The sequence below is a fragment of the Diorhabda carinulata genome, chromosome 10, assembly GCF_026250575.1.
Source record: "Diorhabda carinulata isolate Delta chromosome 10, icDioCari1.1, whole genome shotgun sequence".
Taxonomy (NCBI): Eukaryota; Metazoa; Arthropoda; class Insecta; order Coleoptera; family Chrysomelidae; genus Diorhabda; species Diorhabda carinulata.
The window spans coordinates 6956086-6969862 of NC_079469.1; the positions used below are offsets into that span (position 1 = coordinate 6956086).

General features: G+C 32.0%; 1 protein-coding gene across 3 annotated transcripts in view; it reads right to left on the reverse strand.

Annotated features, from left to right (window-relative positions):
• Positions 1 to 2811: 2811 nt before the first annotated feature.
• LOC130898481 (uncharacterized) overlaps positions 2812 to 13777 on the reverse strand; it is a 191955-nt gene continuing 180989 nt past the window's right edge. For 2 of the 3 annotated variants that reach the window (XM_057807820.1, XM_057807819.1), the window contains exons 10-15: positions 12318 to 12540; positions 11885 to 12137; positions 10994 to 11183; positions 8296 to 8560; positions 8108 to 8237; positions 2812 to 7072 (exon numbers count right to left, since the gene is read on the reverse strand). In XM_057807820.1, the coding sequence (XP_057663803.1) occupies positions 5662 to 7072; positions 8108 to 8237; positions 8296 to 8560; positions 10994 to 11183; positions 11885 to 12137; positions 12318 to 12540 (2472 nt within the window). In that variant the 3' untranslated portion in view covers positions 2812 to 5661. The remainder of the gene's footprint in view (positions 7073 to 8107; positions 8238 to 8295; positions 8561 to 10993; positions 11184 to 11884; positions 12138 to 12317; positions 12541 to 13777) is intronic. The other variant, XM_057807821.1, reaches the window with a different exon arrangement.

Sequence of the window (13777 nt, forward strand, 5' to 3'; positions counted from 1 at the left end):
GCGGTCAACTGTCAGTGGAAAGAGAATAAACTATGTTAAACAATACTTGTAACTTATCCCCGTGGTGTCAAAGCTATTTATTTTATAATTCCACATTGATGTTGATCCACTGTCCGCAATGTTTGTTGCATAAGAGGATGAGTTGAAATAAAATACAAAGTAAAATAAAAAACTTTATTTATATCTTAATAAAAACATGTTTTATTAACGTTTAAAGAAGCATAAAAAAGAAGATAATCATACGTATATTTACATTATTTCAATAATCAAATTGTTATATTTTGCATATTTTTAAAAACGGCTTTCTTTTTCGCGTTTTGTAAATGTGACTGTTTGTTACATATTACATCTAAAGACTTACCTGCTGTTTTTTTTTTTGATAATCGTAGGTGTTCAAATATCGGTTAGAATATCGAATTTTATAATAAAACGACAGAGAGATAAATTATTATCAGCTATTGAATTAAATCAAAGTGAATTAGGTATAAATTCAACATAATCTTAACTGAAAATAAAAATAGAAACAGTATAGAAGAAGCAGACTTTCTGATTACCATTTTTTCCGAAGTTTGCAGAATTGTTAGAATGATCAAACTTTCACAAATGACGATGATCTTCAACCACACCTGGTTCAGTTTTTTGCTGATAAGGACCAGAAATTTTATAAGCTCGGAATCATGAAGCTGAAAGGTCATTGAGCAAAATGGAAAATAAATAATGTATATTTTATTTTATAATTCAATGCCGATATTACTTTGTCGCCAATCCAATATTACGGCCAAGACTCGTGAATATCTCTATTTAGAGAAACAATAATTATGATTTGATTTCTTGATTTTGAGCATAACAAAAAAACCATAAGTTATCAAAATATAACAAACAGATTAGTTTTTTTAGTGATATATGTATTGCACTACTCCCAACCACCATAAGAAATATATATATACAAAAACGATAATAATAGAAAAGCAGTGACTACTGCACGATGTAGAACAGTAATTATATAACGTACTCCTCTAGTACAGTGATCATTGTAATAGTAAAATTATATAATATACTCGGAACGTTTAAGATTAAGAATATTTTAGTACCTATATTACAAAATAAACTTCCAACATATACATGGGGAATTAACAACAATAATTATATATATAACATATACAAAAATGTATTTATATTATGAATATTATAACAGATATTATTGTATAAAAGTGTATTAACACGTTTATCATAATTACAATTGTATGGACAATAACAAACAGTACACGAAATGTTTTCAAAACATTATATTTATACAGAGCTGTTCAAAGGATTTTAACTTCACTTCATACTTTTAGTTTCCTAGTACCTAGAACTCTTTTTATATACTTCAAAATACGCTTCCAGTGTTAACTTTCGAGCTGGAGCAATATTTTAATGGAAGTTGAAGCTGAGTCAAATATTTTTCTATACGTAAATGAAAAAAAAAAACAGTTTTTGATTACCACGAAAGTAAATATTCATACGAGAATGGTTCCAGAAGTACCTGGCCTGACCTAGAGTAGTAGTAGTTGCTTGAAAAATACCTCTGCAATAGAAAGTACACAATCTCTGCAGCTTATTTTTGTTGTGTGATTCAATACTTTTATTTTAAAGGTTTAAGCCCAACCAATATAAAAGCTGAAGTAGATTCTACTCTGGGTAAGAATGCTCCTTCGTTATCAACAGTAAAATATTGGGTAGTAGTGTTTAAACGAGGTTGTACCAGCATCGCAGTGGTCGACCAAATGAGGTGACGAATCGACTACAAAGAAGGCAAAGACTTGAAAAAGGAAAAAACAATCGACGGCGAGTATCATGCGAAGTTATTGCAACGTTTGAGCAAATAATTCAAACAAAAACAGCCGCATTTGGCTAAGAAGAAAGTGTTGTTTCATCAAGATAATGCACCAGCTCACACATACGTTATTGCAAAATCCAAAATTAATAAATTAAAGTTTAAATTGATACGTCATGCACCCTATTCGCCAGATTTAGCCCCCTTGGATTATTTTTCATTTCTAGTTTTGCAAAAATGACTCGGTGGTCAAAAATTTTCTAAAAAAAAGAGGTGTTGTCGGCAGTTAATGACTAGTTTGAGGAGCTTGACGAATCTTTTTATAAAAAGGGTAGTAACCTATTGAATGTCGCTGCGAAAAGTATATGGAGCTAGAAAGAGATTACGTTTCAAAAATTTTCGTGTTTTCTTTATTGGAACAGGTACTTCTGGGACCATTCTCGTACATGTGGTTTTTATATACCCAGAATTGCGCGAGAACTTTTAGATTTTATTACCATTGAAGTTGATTGACGCCTCATTTCAATTTACACAGAATGTTTTATTAATAATTAGACATATTCATAGGCAACCCTTAAAGATAGCTGATAAACTATCAGGTAAACAGAGCACGTTTATGGAATCAGCACCGATACAATATTAAAAGAAATCGATGAAAAAGAATCGAAGAATTGGGGGCTTCTGGTGCTTTTTAACTGATGACTGATGACATGAAATATTAAAATATAATTTCAATCATTTACATGAATAGTTGAAACTTTGGAAACTAATTGACGTATCCTTGACAGGATATAGAGAGAAGAAGAAGTATTGTCATATGGGAAAAAAGTTGAAAAATACTTGCGTTGTACAAAAGTGTGAAAAGTTGTCTAGGGCGTAAATACTATTTGGCGCTTCCTTTGAAATTTATAGTGATGTTAATGTGGGGTCACCCTTATTTACTAATTTTGACGGACACTTTCTCTCACACACAAATTATTTTTTTTTCTTCCATAGCTGTAATGTTACCAACGGCCCCGGATTAAGTAAGGCAGTCTCGGATTTTCTATGTACCTCCCTCTTTGTAAATTGTCCGTAAAAAGTCCCGCACTAAAGGATGTGTCCCACAATATCTCGATTTAATTGCTCGATACGTGCTCATATAGTAACAGATTTCAGTGCCATGTAATGATTACGTAAGGTTTAGTAGGTACTGGTCTCCTAACGTGTCACAGGCGCCTGGTTTTTATTCTGAAACCTTTCCGTCAATTTTAAGAAATTAGATGTTTTATTATTGATCAAAAAGTATAACTATAAGTAATATTGTGATAATATATAAATAATTAAAAGATCTTCAGTGGTAGGTTCAGGGCAAAAATCACTTAACTAGAAGTTGTTTTGGGCGATTAGAGTTGGAGGAGGCAACACATGGTACTAAATTTAATGTATTTAGTTTTAAAAGAATTATTTTGTACTGTATTATCGATTTCTGAGTTCCTATAACTAACATGTATACATTAATTTTATATAATTTTTTGTCTGAAAATGTAAATACAATAAATAGTAAACTAAAATCTATTTATCAATGTAAACCAAAACCATGATCAGCGCGTGATAAATACGTGAACATCCCGGGCATTGCAATCCATTCTGTCGTATTGCAATGATCATAAATCTTAGTGATGCGATAATTTTTTCACGGAGTGTGTTTAATATTTAATCGCAATAAAGATCTATATTTGATTTTTCATTATTTTGACAAGATTCTGTATAATTTTTGAAAACAATTCATGTGTAATAAGAAGTCGATACACAACAATTTTTGTGAGGACGGGTTGTACTTGCAAATACTTTAGTGATATTCTAAGTATAAAGAAAGTACAATTGTTTAGTAAAGTTCTTTTTATTGAAATTTAAAACTATTTACTATTCTAATATTAAAGATACTGCCCTTTCCGTACTGGGATTAGTTTTGCGTAGCTTTATAGTAGCAAAATTGTTAGACCTGTAAAATATCAATGACAATTTGTTAATTACAATAAATTTTCCATATAATTGTCATAGCTAATAGTGGAATCACACGTACCTATTTTAACAATGTTATATATGTTTAAACAACAGAATTTCTAAAAAATTATGCTATCTACCAACGAAATCACATTCGCTACAAAATAGTTTTGTAGCGTTTGAACAACCGTCACCCCTCAAGGGTAAAGGCCGATTCATAAACTTGACTTTACGTTTGCCGTTGCGTTTGACGTTCGTAGACAATTCTACACCCTATTCATAAACTTGACGTTGCTGCCGTTAACCTAAAAATTTGACGTGTGTACTATTGGCTCTTTTCTATTGCTACGAAAGTTGTTACGAACGGACGACGGGAAAAGTTTCGTTTATGTTAAAAGTCACCAACGGCAGACCAATCGGAAAACGGCAACTATGAATGGTCTTATGTATTTAATTTTGTAATAGCAAACGGCAACGGCAAACGGAAAGTTACGTTTATCAATCGGCCATTATACCTACTCGTAAACAGTGAAAGCCAGTATTCCCAACAAACGTCTAGTACGATATAATAAACGATTGAATCACGAGCCCTGTTACAGCGAAGTTGGCATACTCCACAAAACATGTTGTTTGTGACTTAATTTCAAAGCTAATTAAAATTTTATTTGTAAAGTAAAATTCTACGTTTGTTAATAGATGAATATTTTCTGATTGTCTACAACTAAAAGTAATCAGAGGCTTTATTAAGAGCAAATTTGTTTTTGTACATTTTACGATGAACAACAAATATTATAAAATTTTGGCATACAGTTTGAGGAGCAACGGTTTTGACACGCAAGAGGCGGTATTAAAAGGGATGGCTATACAAAAAGTTTAAAAACTACATAATATCAGAAATAAATTCAATCTTTTACATTCTGTCATGCCTAAAGAAAACTACGAAAGAGTTAAAAATATGTGTGTTTCAAAGTATGAAAAACATCTTTAGCAGTGATAGGGGGTTTCAAGATGGTTTTAAGAAGGGTACTCGAAAAAACCAAGAGATCTTTACTTTTTGGAAAGTAGAGCCGACGTCCTTCCCTACAAACTGCACTTATGGCCTAAGCGAATCGAGTTTCAGAGATTAAAATATTATTTGAATAATGAAGATTGTGAAGTCTAAATCTTTTGAAAAAACGATTCTGTTTTGAATTGTTGAAGTTAGTATTAGTCCCAGAACTCCTTCGCCAAAATGTGATAAATTGATTAACGTTATCAAAGACAATATGATTAATTGGGTAATCAAATTCCTCTATACACAAAAGGAAAAATATTTCTTTTAAAACCTCTTTGTACTTCATTTTATGTATTTGGAGATCTATTGCGATTGTTCTTTGTAAGTAAAAGAAATTAACATATAAATTAATTTTTTTTGATTACTTATTCTACTGAGATTTTCTTTAAAATTGAAATTCGGTTTTGGTTGTTACAAAAACAAACTTCTTCATATTATAATTTATTTATTTGTATTTTTAATAAAAATATTGAATAGGTACAGTAAGGTGTCGTTGGTTGTGTTATTTGAAGGTAAGTAGTTAAAAAAAATATTAAAGCAAAAATTAAATTTCAATTTGCCTTGTAAATATCATGTTTTGGGGAGTTGAGCCAAATTTACTTAGACTCATTGTAATAATTAATTATTTCTTTACAACAATATTCCATTTAAAAATTCAGTAAAAGTAATTTTTTTCTGTAAAATTTATTACAGGTAACACGTTTTTGCAAAAGGCAACTTAAATATTAAATTGAGCAAAACAATTTTTACTGTACAACTACTACAGCCAAAATAATAATAAAAAAATAGATGCTTATTTGTACTACTATTTTTTCCTGGCAGTCCCAGTAGAATCGAGTCCCCACAAATCGTACCAAGGTCCATACATATTTCCATTATGAGGTGATCTTTCGTCGAATCGAGAATTATATTCTGGATTCTTAAGCCTTTTCTGTAACGTTTCCCCGTAATCCATTAAATTGTTATCCTGATCGTACTTACTATGAGAAGAATTATTACTGTTCGTTTTAGTAAGTTTGGATCTAGGTAATATCGATCGGGGTTCCACTGTGTCTGAAAATTCGTCATTGGTAGAGTCGTAATAAGAATTATTATGCCTTTCGTTATTATCAGCGTCTCTTTGTTTCCCACTTTTTCGTTTACTGCTACTTCTTGTTTTAACTTCAGATTGTATGGATTCGTAGCTCGGACGACTTCGCCTAGTCGCTTCTTGTTTACGTTTCGGATGTTCTTCTTCGTAATATTTATCATCGTCTACGGTTTCTTTTTCACCGTTTTCTCTATTTTGTACTTCTATTCCGAACGTTTTGAAACTGTTCTCTCTTAGCTGGACAATATCATCATGTCTTCTTTCCAATTTCATAATTTCATTTTTATCTTGTCTAGTTTTATCTTCTTTTTCTGGTAAATATTTACTCTTTTGTGATAGTTTTTCTAGCTTTTTACCTAGTTCGACTACGTTGGGGAATTGGTTTTCGTTTTTACGAAGTTTTTGGTCATCAACTAAGATTGAATCGTAAGGATCATCGCTGGTCATACCAGATTCTGATTCAGAATCTGTGCCAGATGAAGTGTTATACTGTTGGAGAATGTTTTTTCTGTTTAAAGTCTTCAACATAAGACCGTCACCATCATCATCATAAAATTGATCTTCGAAATTGTAAGATTTGTTCGGTTTCTTGTACATAGATTCGTTGTTATTAGAAGGTACTTTCTTGATCGATTCTTCTTTTTTCTTAAAGCTTTTACTACGTTTCATTTCTTCTTTATTTCTGTTACCATTTTTGTTGGGAATTACTTCGATTTTGTTATTATTGTTTATCGTGGTATCTGAATCTTCTGATTTTGCTAAACTTGGTTTTCTTCTTCGACCAATATTCCTCCCATCGTCTTCTGGCTCGGATGCGTTTGATTCTATATCGACTAAGTCTTTGTGTTTCCATAATGCCATTCCTTCTAATATTTCATTGTCAGAAGCGCTTTTACCAAATTTCCAGAAGGATTTCGTTCTTTTCACTAATTTGTTTTTCTTTTTGGAAATATCAGGCGAATCAGATAAAAAATGACTATCTGTTAGATTACCATAACTTCTCGATTGTTGAATTGGGTTTCTTTTCTTAGGCACCTGCGGAGTTTCCGTATTTTTGGTTGGAGGTGGTGGAGGCTTGCGTGTAATTTTTCTATCTTCATCATCGATGTTTTTCAGTATTTTTCTTCTGAATAATAAAAAGTTATAATTAAAATAAAAAAAAGAAGCAAATCAATGAGCAAAGCAAAAATTAAAAAACTATAATGATGATGTATAAGGCAAAAATAAATAAAGTAACTGTTATTAAGAACTTCAGAATTTTAAGACTTAATCTTAAGCTAAATTCAGCTCCAATAATTTGTAAAATTAGGCATGTTTTTAACTTAATGGCTTGCTGTAATATAATTCAAACGTATTTTTTTTGTGTTTCTATAGTATAACTTAGTATTTGCAAAGAAGTCATGATTTATAAAAAAAACTGACATGACAAGCATTTTTCTTCAGAAAAAGAACTTGAAGAACTTGATTGTATGAAAGAATAAGATCCCTATGCCACTGATTGAGTATATTCCATCTGAGGAAAGCGTTAGAAGATGCCATTGAGAATGAAATTAGCGACAGTGACGAAGAAGAAAATCTCGCAATATATTGGACAACAGATATATGAAAATATGGTATCGAGTTAGTTTTCAGGATGCTGGATTCATTAACATAATGCTGTATCATTCACAATTGACTGACGTGGTCTCATTGGCAATTCCTAAATAATACATGTGACAGTGTAAATATTAAAAGTGATGTAGTGAAATCCACACTGATCAATCGAAAGGAGCTGGATCATCTTCATATCTAGATGTTTTTGAAACAGTTCTTTTGCAATTTTTTGACAAAAATTGCATTTTTAAGTGACTTTATCATTAATATTGTATGAACGCTTTTCACAAAAACGTTAATCTGATAATATTAAATGAAAAGTGTAATGGAAAGTGCAAGTAACAACCTACACGTCCATAAAAGTCTTCACAGGATAAAATGATTAACAGATTTATGGCTGTATAATAGTCATGTTGTATGGTATGGTATGTACGAGTCTAATTTACTAAGTCGCAAGTTAAAAGAAATATATTAAGCACGTGCAGAACTACAAATTAATATAGATCAGGATAATTTGGTGGCTTATTTCTTGTACCGTCTACTTCTGATCAAAATCGATTTAACTTACCGGCTTGACACTTTTGTTTGCCCATGATTGGAATCATCGTCGGAATAATCAATTTCCGGTTGAGGTGGAGGATCATTAGAAAAACCTGAATCGTTGCTACTATGAAGTGAAGCATTTCCAATCGGACCTCCTGAAAAACAATTATTTACCTGTAAACAAATATTTTCAAAAGAAAACAAAGATATTACCGATTTTTCCTCCCTTGGACTGTAAATGAAAAGGCAGCGGTATTCCGGCTGAAGGTTTGTCGGATCTGGATGGTGCTGGATGCGTGGAGTAAGCAGTAGCGTTGGGTGTAGTTGAGAAGTTATAAGATGACGATGATGATTTCATACCTAATGATACATTTTGTGATTGGGCGGCAACGATTTTCGATTCTGGCAGTGACGGTACGGGAACTGGTGCTGGTAAACTTGGCGGAGGTACAATATTAGAACCTATAGCTCGGCGAATCTAAACAAAATCAAAATTAATAATAGAATGATGAAGATATGGACTTAAACGTTAATCATAGTGTACATTACCTATTTTACCTTCTTTTACAATTTTTTTCGTCATGATTCATCAATAGACTAATTATGATAAAGCTGTTTAGCTGATATGTGGTATATTTTGAATTTAATGGATATTTCGTACAAATCTGTCGTTGAAGATCACTTATGGTTCGTTTTAAAAGCGTCTACTGTATATTCTAAAACCTACGATGACCTACAATTTCCAATTCCGGAGAAATCAGAAAATGGGAGCCTACTAGAAAATTATCAAATTGCTAAAATAAGTCATAAAGAGCAACTGATCAAGATATTAGAAGAAAGCTGATAACTTGACATGTTTTAAATGCATGCTTCCACGTTTTATTCACATGTAGTCATTTGGCAGAGAGCAAAACTTTTTTATAACCTTTACTTCTCGACTGCTGTGGCCATACAGAGAACGTATCATCCATAGAGTAATGAAATAGTGGGACATTTCAATGGTCATTTAACAATTCTTTTAGAGAATCTGGAATAACAGACTCTAAGAAGGTGGACTCTCAATTATTCTTTTTAGATTTGGTTTAAGAATACGAATATTCTTAGAAGAGCTTATTTCAGGATCAAACTTACGGTTTCAAGAGGATTTTAATATAAATTCAAAGTAACTCGATTGGTTACTGTTTACATTTTCAATGAATTGACATCACCAACAATCCAAAAACTGATAAGGAACCAGCGAAATTTTTGCAGTCTTTACCATTTCTGGCCAGTGGGGGAAAGCCCTCTAAGCTTTTCTGATCTATTATAAAAATAATAATAAATGTGAACGTTTAGAAAAATTGTTAACGTTTAACAAAGGTTACCATAGTATTTTCAACCTTTTTTATTAAGAGATAAAGTCGATTTATCGATGAATTGGTATTTTTTTTACACTGTTAAAGACAAAATCCAGTTTAGAAACCAGCGAGAAGATTTCTTTTCACATAGAGTTTTTATTAGTGATATTTGCCTATAGTAAGCTATTGTTTGTAGCTTTATGGACAAAATCAGTTATCCCAGAATTGTGACACTCAAATGATTTTGTACAAAATTTCTGACTTTTGTTTTATTATTATTTCGGAAGATATCAAGTGTTTTACTTATGCCAAATCAAAATTATACCAATAAAGTAACACCACACAGTACAATTGCGAACTTTCTTTGATTTTGTGATCGCTTTTTAGATTATTTTTCCAATTTCGAGCCAAACCATTTGAGTTCCGCAGTTGTTGGTAATAGGGAAGTTTATTATGTACTAAAGAAAATTCATTGTAATTGAAAAGACGAATACAGTGAAGTTTATCAACACACTTTAATCGCATCTTTTAAAAATGTTTGCTGCTAAATGTGAAAAATTAGTAAGTTTCTCATACATGAATTTTTTCTGATAAAGATTAACATCACTCCTTCCCATTCTTCATTCACTCTTTTTGCAAATCTACTTTCCGGCACTGTTTTAGTATGTCCTCATTTTTTTGCATCTTTTTATTCATTTTATTCACAGATCCTCAGTTCTCGCTTAGTTCTTCTTCTCCAAAGTCCTTTATTAGTTTTTATTTTCCTATAAATTTTCCATATGACCAGTTTTATTTCTTCTGCCTTTCTTATAACCTATGTTCCATTACCTTAATTCACTGTTGGCCTATTATTATTTAATATATTCTAATTTTGACTGCTTTGGATCTTATGATCCTATGATCTTATCAACTTTCTTAATAATCCTTTTCTTCGTTTCTCTATTCTTTTATCTATTTCAGTCAGTTCTTCGTTTTCATATGTCAGTATTGCTTCCTGATAATAGATTTTACAACCCTTTACAATCTTTTTTTTCCGCTCTAGTCTTAACACTATACTCTTTGTTTTCTCTTGGTTTATTATTAGTCCACTGCTCATTTCATTTACTTCTTTGTTCTTATTATTCATAATGAAGATATTTTCTAAAAAAAATCTTAAGGACTAAGATCACGTGCACCTCGGTATGTTGATAAGCAGCTTTCCGCAATATACGAGAGGTAAGGGACTTCCGAATAGGGGTATTTGAGCTTATAGCCAAATATCTTTTAAATTATTTATTTAATTCAGGAGAATTTAGAAAGTTTGTGAACATATATGAATGTTTATAGAAACTTGTTGACATTCCTGTTTCTGTAGCACATAATAGTTATTTGTTGTATATATACGTTAATTAATGATTGTTTATTTTACGCATCAATAATCGGGTTTAAATGTTCATCCAATTATGTTTTAACCCCTATAAAAACAATTAATCATATTCTATATAACGTTGACCCTATTTGAATTACTTATAAATAACACAACCGAGCTAATGACCAATTCATTAATCAAATAAAAGCCTAGCGTTCTACTCTACCTGCTTAGCGGTATTGGATGATCTGTGCAAATTTAATGTATCTCCAAACATACGTGTGCCAGGTGTTTCTATGGGAGGATTACCAGAGGGAGTTCCTGTTTCGATTGAAGACATATAATTGTTACCTATCGTTGGGGTAGAGACGTTGTTGGTATGCGATCCACTTGCAACACTTCGGCGGCTAGGGGAACTACAAAAAATTTTGATGAATTATGATCAATAAAATCCAATTTACTATATGAATGGAAAGGTATCCAAGTAGAGAGAAAGAATAGTTGACTTAGAAGCTACAATCTAGTCGTTAAATACTACAACCATCACCAATATATCATTTGACTTTTGACAAATGCGAAAGAAGCAGTGATGGAAAATAGAATCTTTGATTCAGAAAAGAGAAAAAAAAACTAAGAAATTTGAAGGAATAGAAGATTGAAATATGAAGAACGCGTTAATGTAACGACTTAGAAGTTCAGAATTGTGATGAAAAATGTCTTTAATCACTACAACCATCACCAATATATTATTTGACTTTTGACAAATGCGAAAGAAGCAGGGATGGAAAATAGAATCTTTGATTCGGAAAAGAGAAAAAAAAACTAAGAAATTTGAAGGAATAGAAGATTGAAAAATGGAGAACACGTTAATGAAACGACTTAGAATTTCAGAATTGTAATGAAAAATGTCTTTAAAGACTACAATCATCACCAATATATCATTTGACTTTTGACGACAAATGCGAAAGAAGCAGTAATGGAAAATAGAATCTTTGATTCAGAAAAGAGAACAAAAACTAAGAAATTTGAAGGAATAGAAGATTGAAAAATGGAGAACACGTGTTGAATGAATCGACTTAGAAGTTCAGATTTGTAATGAAAAATATCTGGTACTTACGTCGGAGGATCGTCCAAAATTTCTGTATAAGCCAGCGGAAACCATCCACTACATTGCGTTCTTAAATTTTCCCCGAACTGCCAACCTTTATTTCTTTCCCCTATAAGAGCCAGCAAATCTCCTTCATGAAAACTCAGTTGATTCTCTCCGCTGGAGAGATAAGCGTAAAGGGCGCGGGCCAATTGACAGTCCCAAGTAGGTGGTGGTGGTACCGCCATGGATCTAGTTGGTTGACGAGTGGGAGTATTACTTCCTGGAAATCAAATATTCATTAAGTTGTATCAACGTAATAAATTGATCAAGAGATATATTGCTCTTAAATTTATAGTTATGATCCCATCAAAAGGACGTAAAGGATTTTTTGCATTGAATAAACACCCTTCTCTAAAGCATATCTTTGTAGCTATCATGTATCTATGAACAAATTCGTTACCTTGAGTATTGGTGTGAATTGACGAATTCAAGTTGTATTCTGATTTAGCTCTGTTCAAAGTGCTATTGGGAGACACGATCTCTTCAATTGATCGTATATCTAGGCAAGATGCGTCCATACTTCTTGTTTTTCTTAGTTGGGAATTGACACTTAATCTGTCATCTTCAAGATTCGGGCTTCTCGGGTTAGAGTAGAGGTCCTCGTTTTGCCATATGGATATTTGCTGAAATGAATATAGTGCTACATATAATAAACTTTATCCTTTGTTTATTACCACTTCAAGTGAAGAATTTCGAAATAATGTAAAGAAATGTGTGATAATACCATCTTGACGTTTTCTTAATGGGGAAATTTCTATAGAAAAAACAAACTTCTTGATGATGCTGAATTGAATTTATTGTCATCAAATTGTCTCAACGTGGTTGCTTCAAAATATCTGCAGTTGTAGGAATCTACAGAGTTCAAAAAAAAGCGAAAAACGGGAATGGAAAGAAGATAGAGAAAAGTCTAATATGGCCGTTCCTGCCCCATCGTAGGAGTAATTTTTTATCAGTTTTAATTTTGAAAAAGTTCTTTCACTGGAACTGGAAGTGTTAAGAATAGAAAGCTTTATGCAAGGCTATTGAATTTTATCAGCAATAATTCGATGAGTTCCTTAATGGAATGCATTTTTTGAATTTCAGATTTTTAGCATGTTTTCAGAGCAATAAATTGTTCATAAAGTCGTTTGAAGAAGATAGGAGTTTCTCCGGTTGTAATACTTCGAACATATTACTCAGGTCACAAAGGCTCTGAAATCTAGTTTGAGAAATTAATATATCTAAACAGTAATAGTATAAATTGACTTGGCTGAAGTTCCCTCATTTTGTGATAACTCATCAAAAAATCGCTTTGTTATCTTTCGTCTTTTATTTTTAAAAACAGTTGTTACTTTTCACTATTTTGCTAAATCTCTGGACTCTTTTAGCAAACCATTGAATGAATTTTGATTTCTTATTTTGCCCAGTCTATTCAAACGATTACTTAATAAAATATTAGCTTTCTGTAGGTCATTATTTTCATGCTGTAGAGCTTTAGAAACAGGATTAATGATTTCAAATAATAAAGAAAAAAATGTGACAAGCATTAAGAGAAATCTATAGTTTGTGTACGGCATTTAGCATTGAAGAGGCTTAGCGTGTTGAAAGTATTTACAAGAATAACACACTTGGATTCGCAGTGCTTAACCCGGAAAAAAAGAGATTGCTTTTTCGAATTTTGTCATTTCTGAAGTAAAAACTCTATAGGCACGTATGACAGTTTTTTATATGTTTTTTCCCGGAAAACACGAGATTAAGTGACATTGGGGATGACATTTGACTAATTTTTGTTTACACACGTTAGGGCCTCTGTAGCCCGACGGCCCCGTATCAGTGATACGGCTGATACGACGGTAGCTACGCTTCTGCTCATTAAGTAAA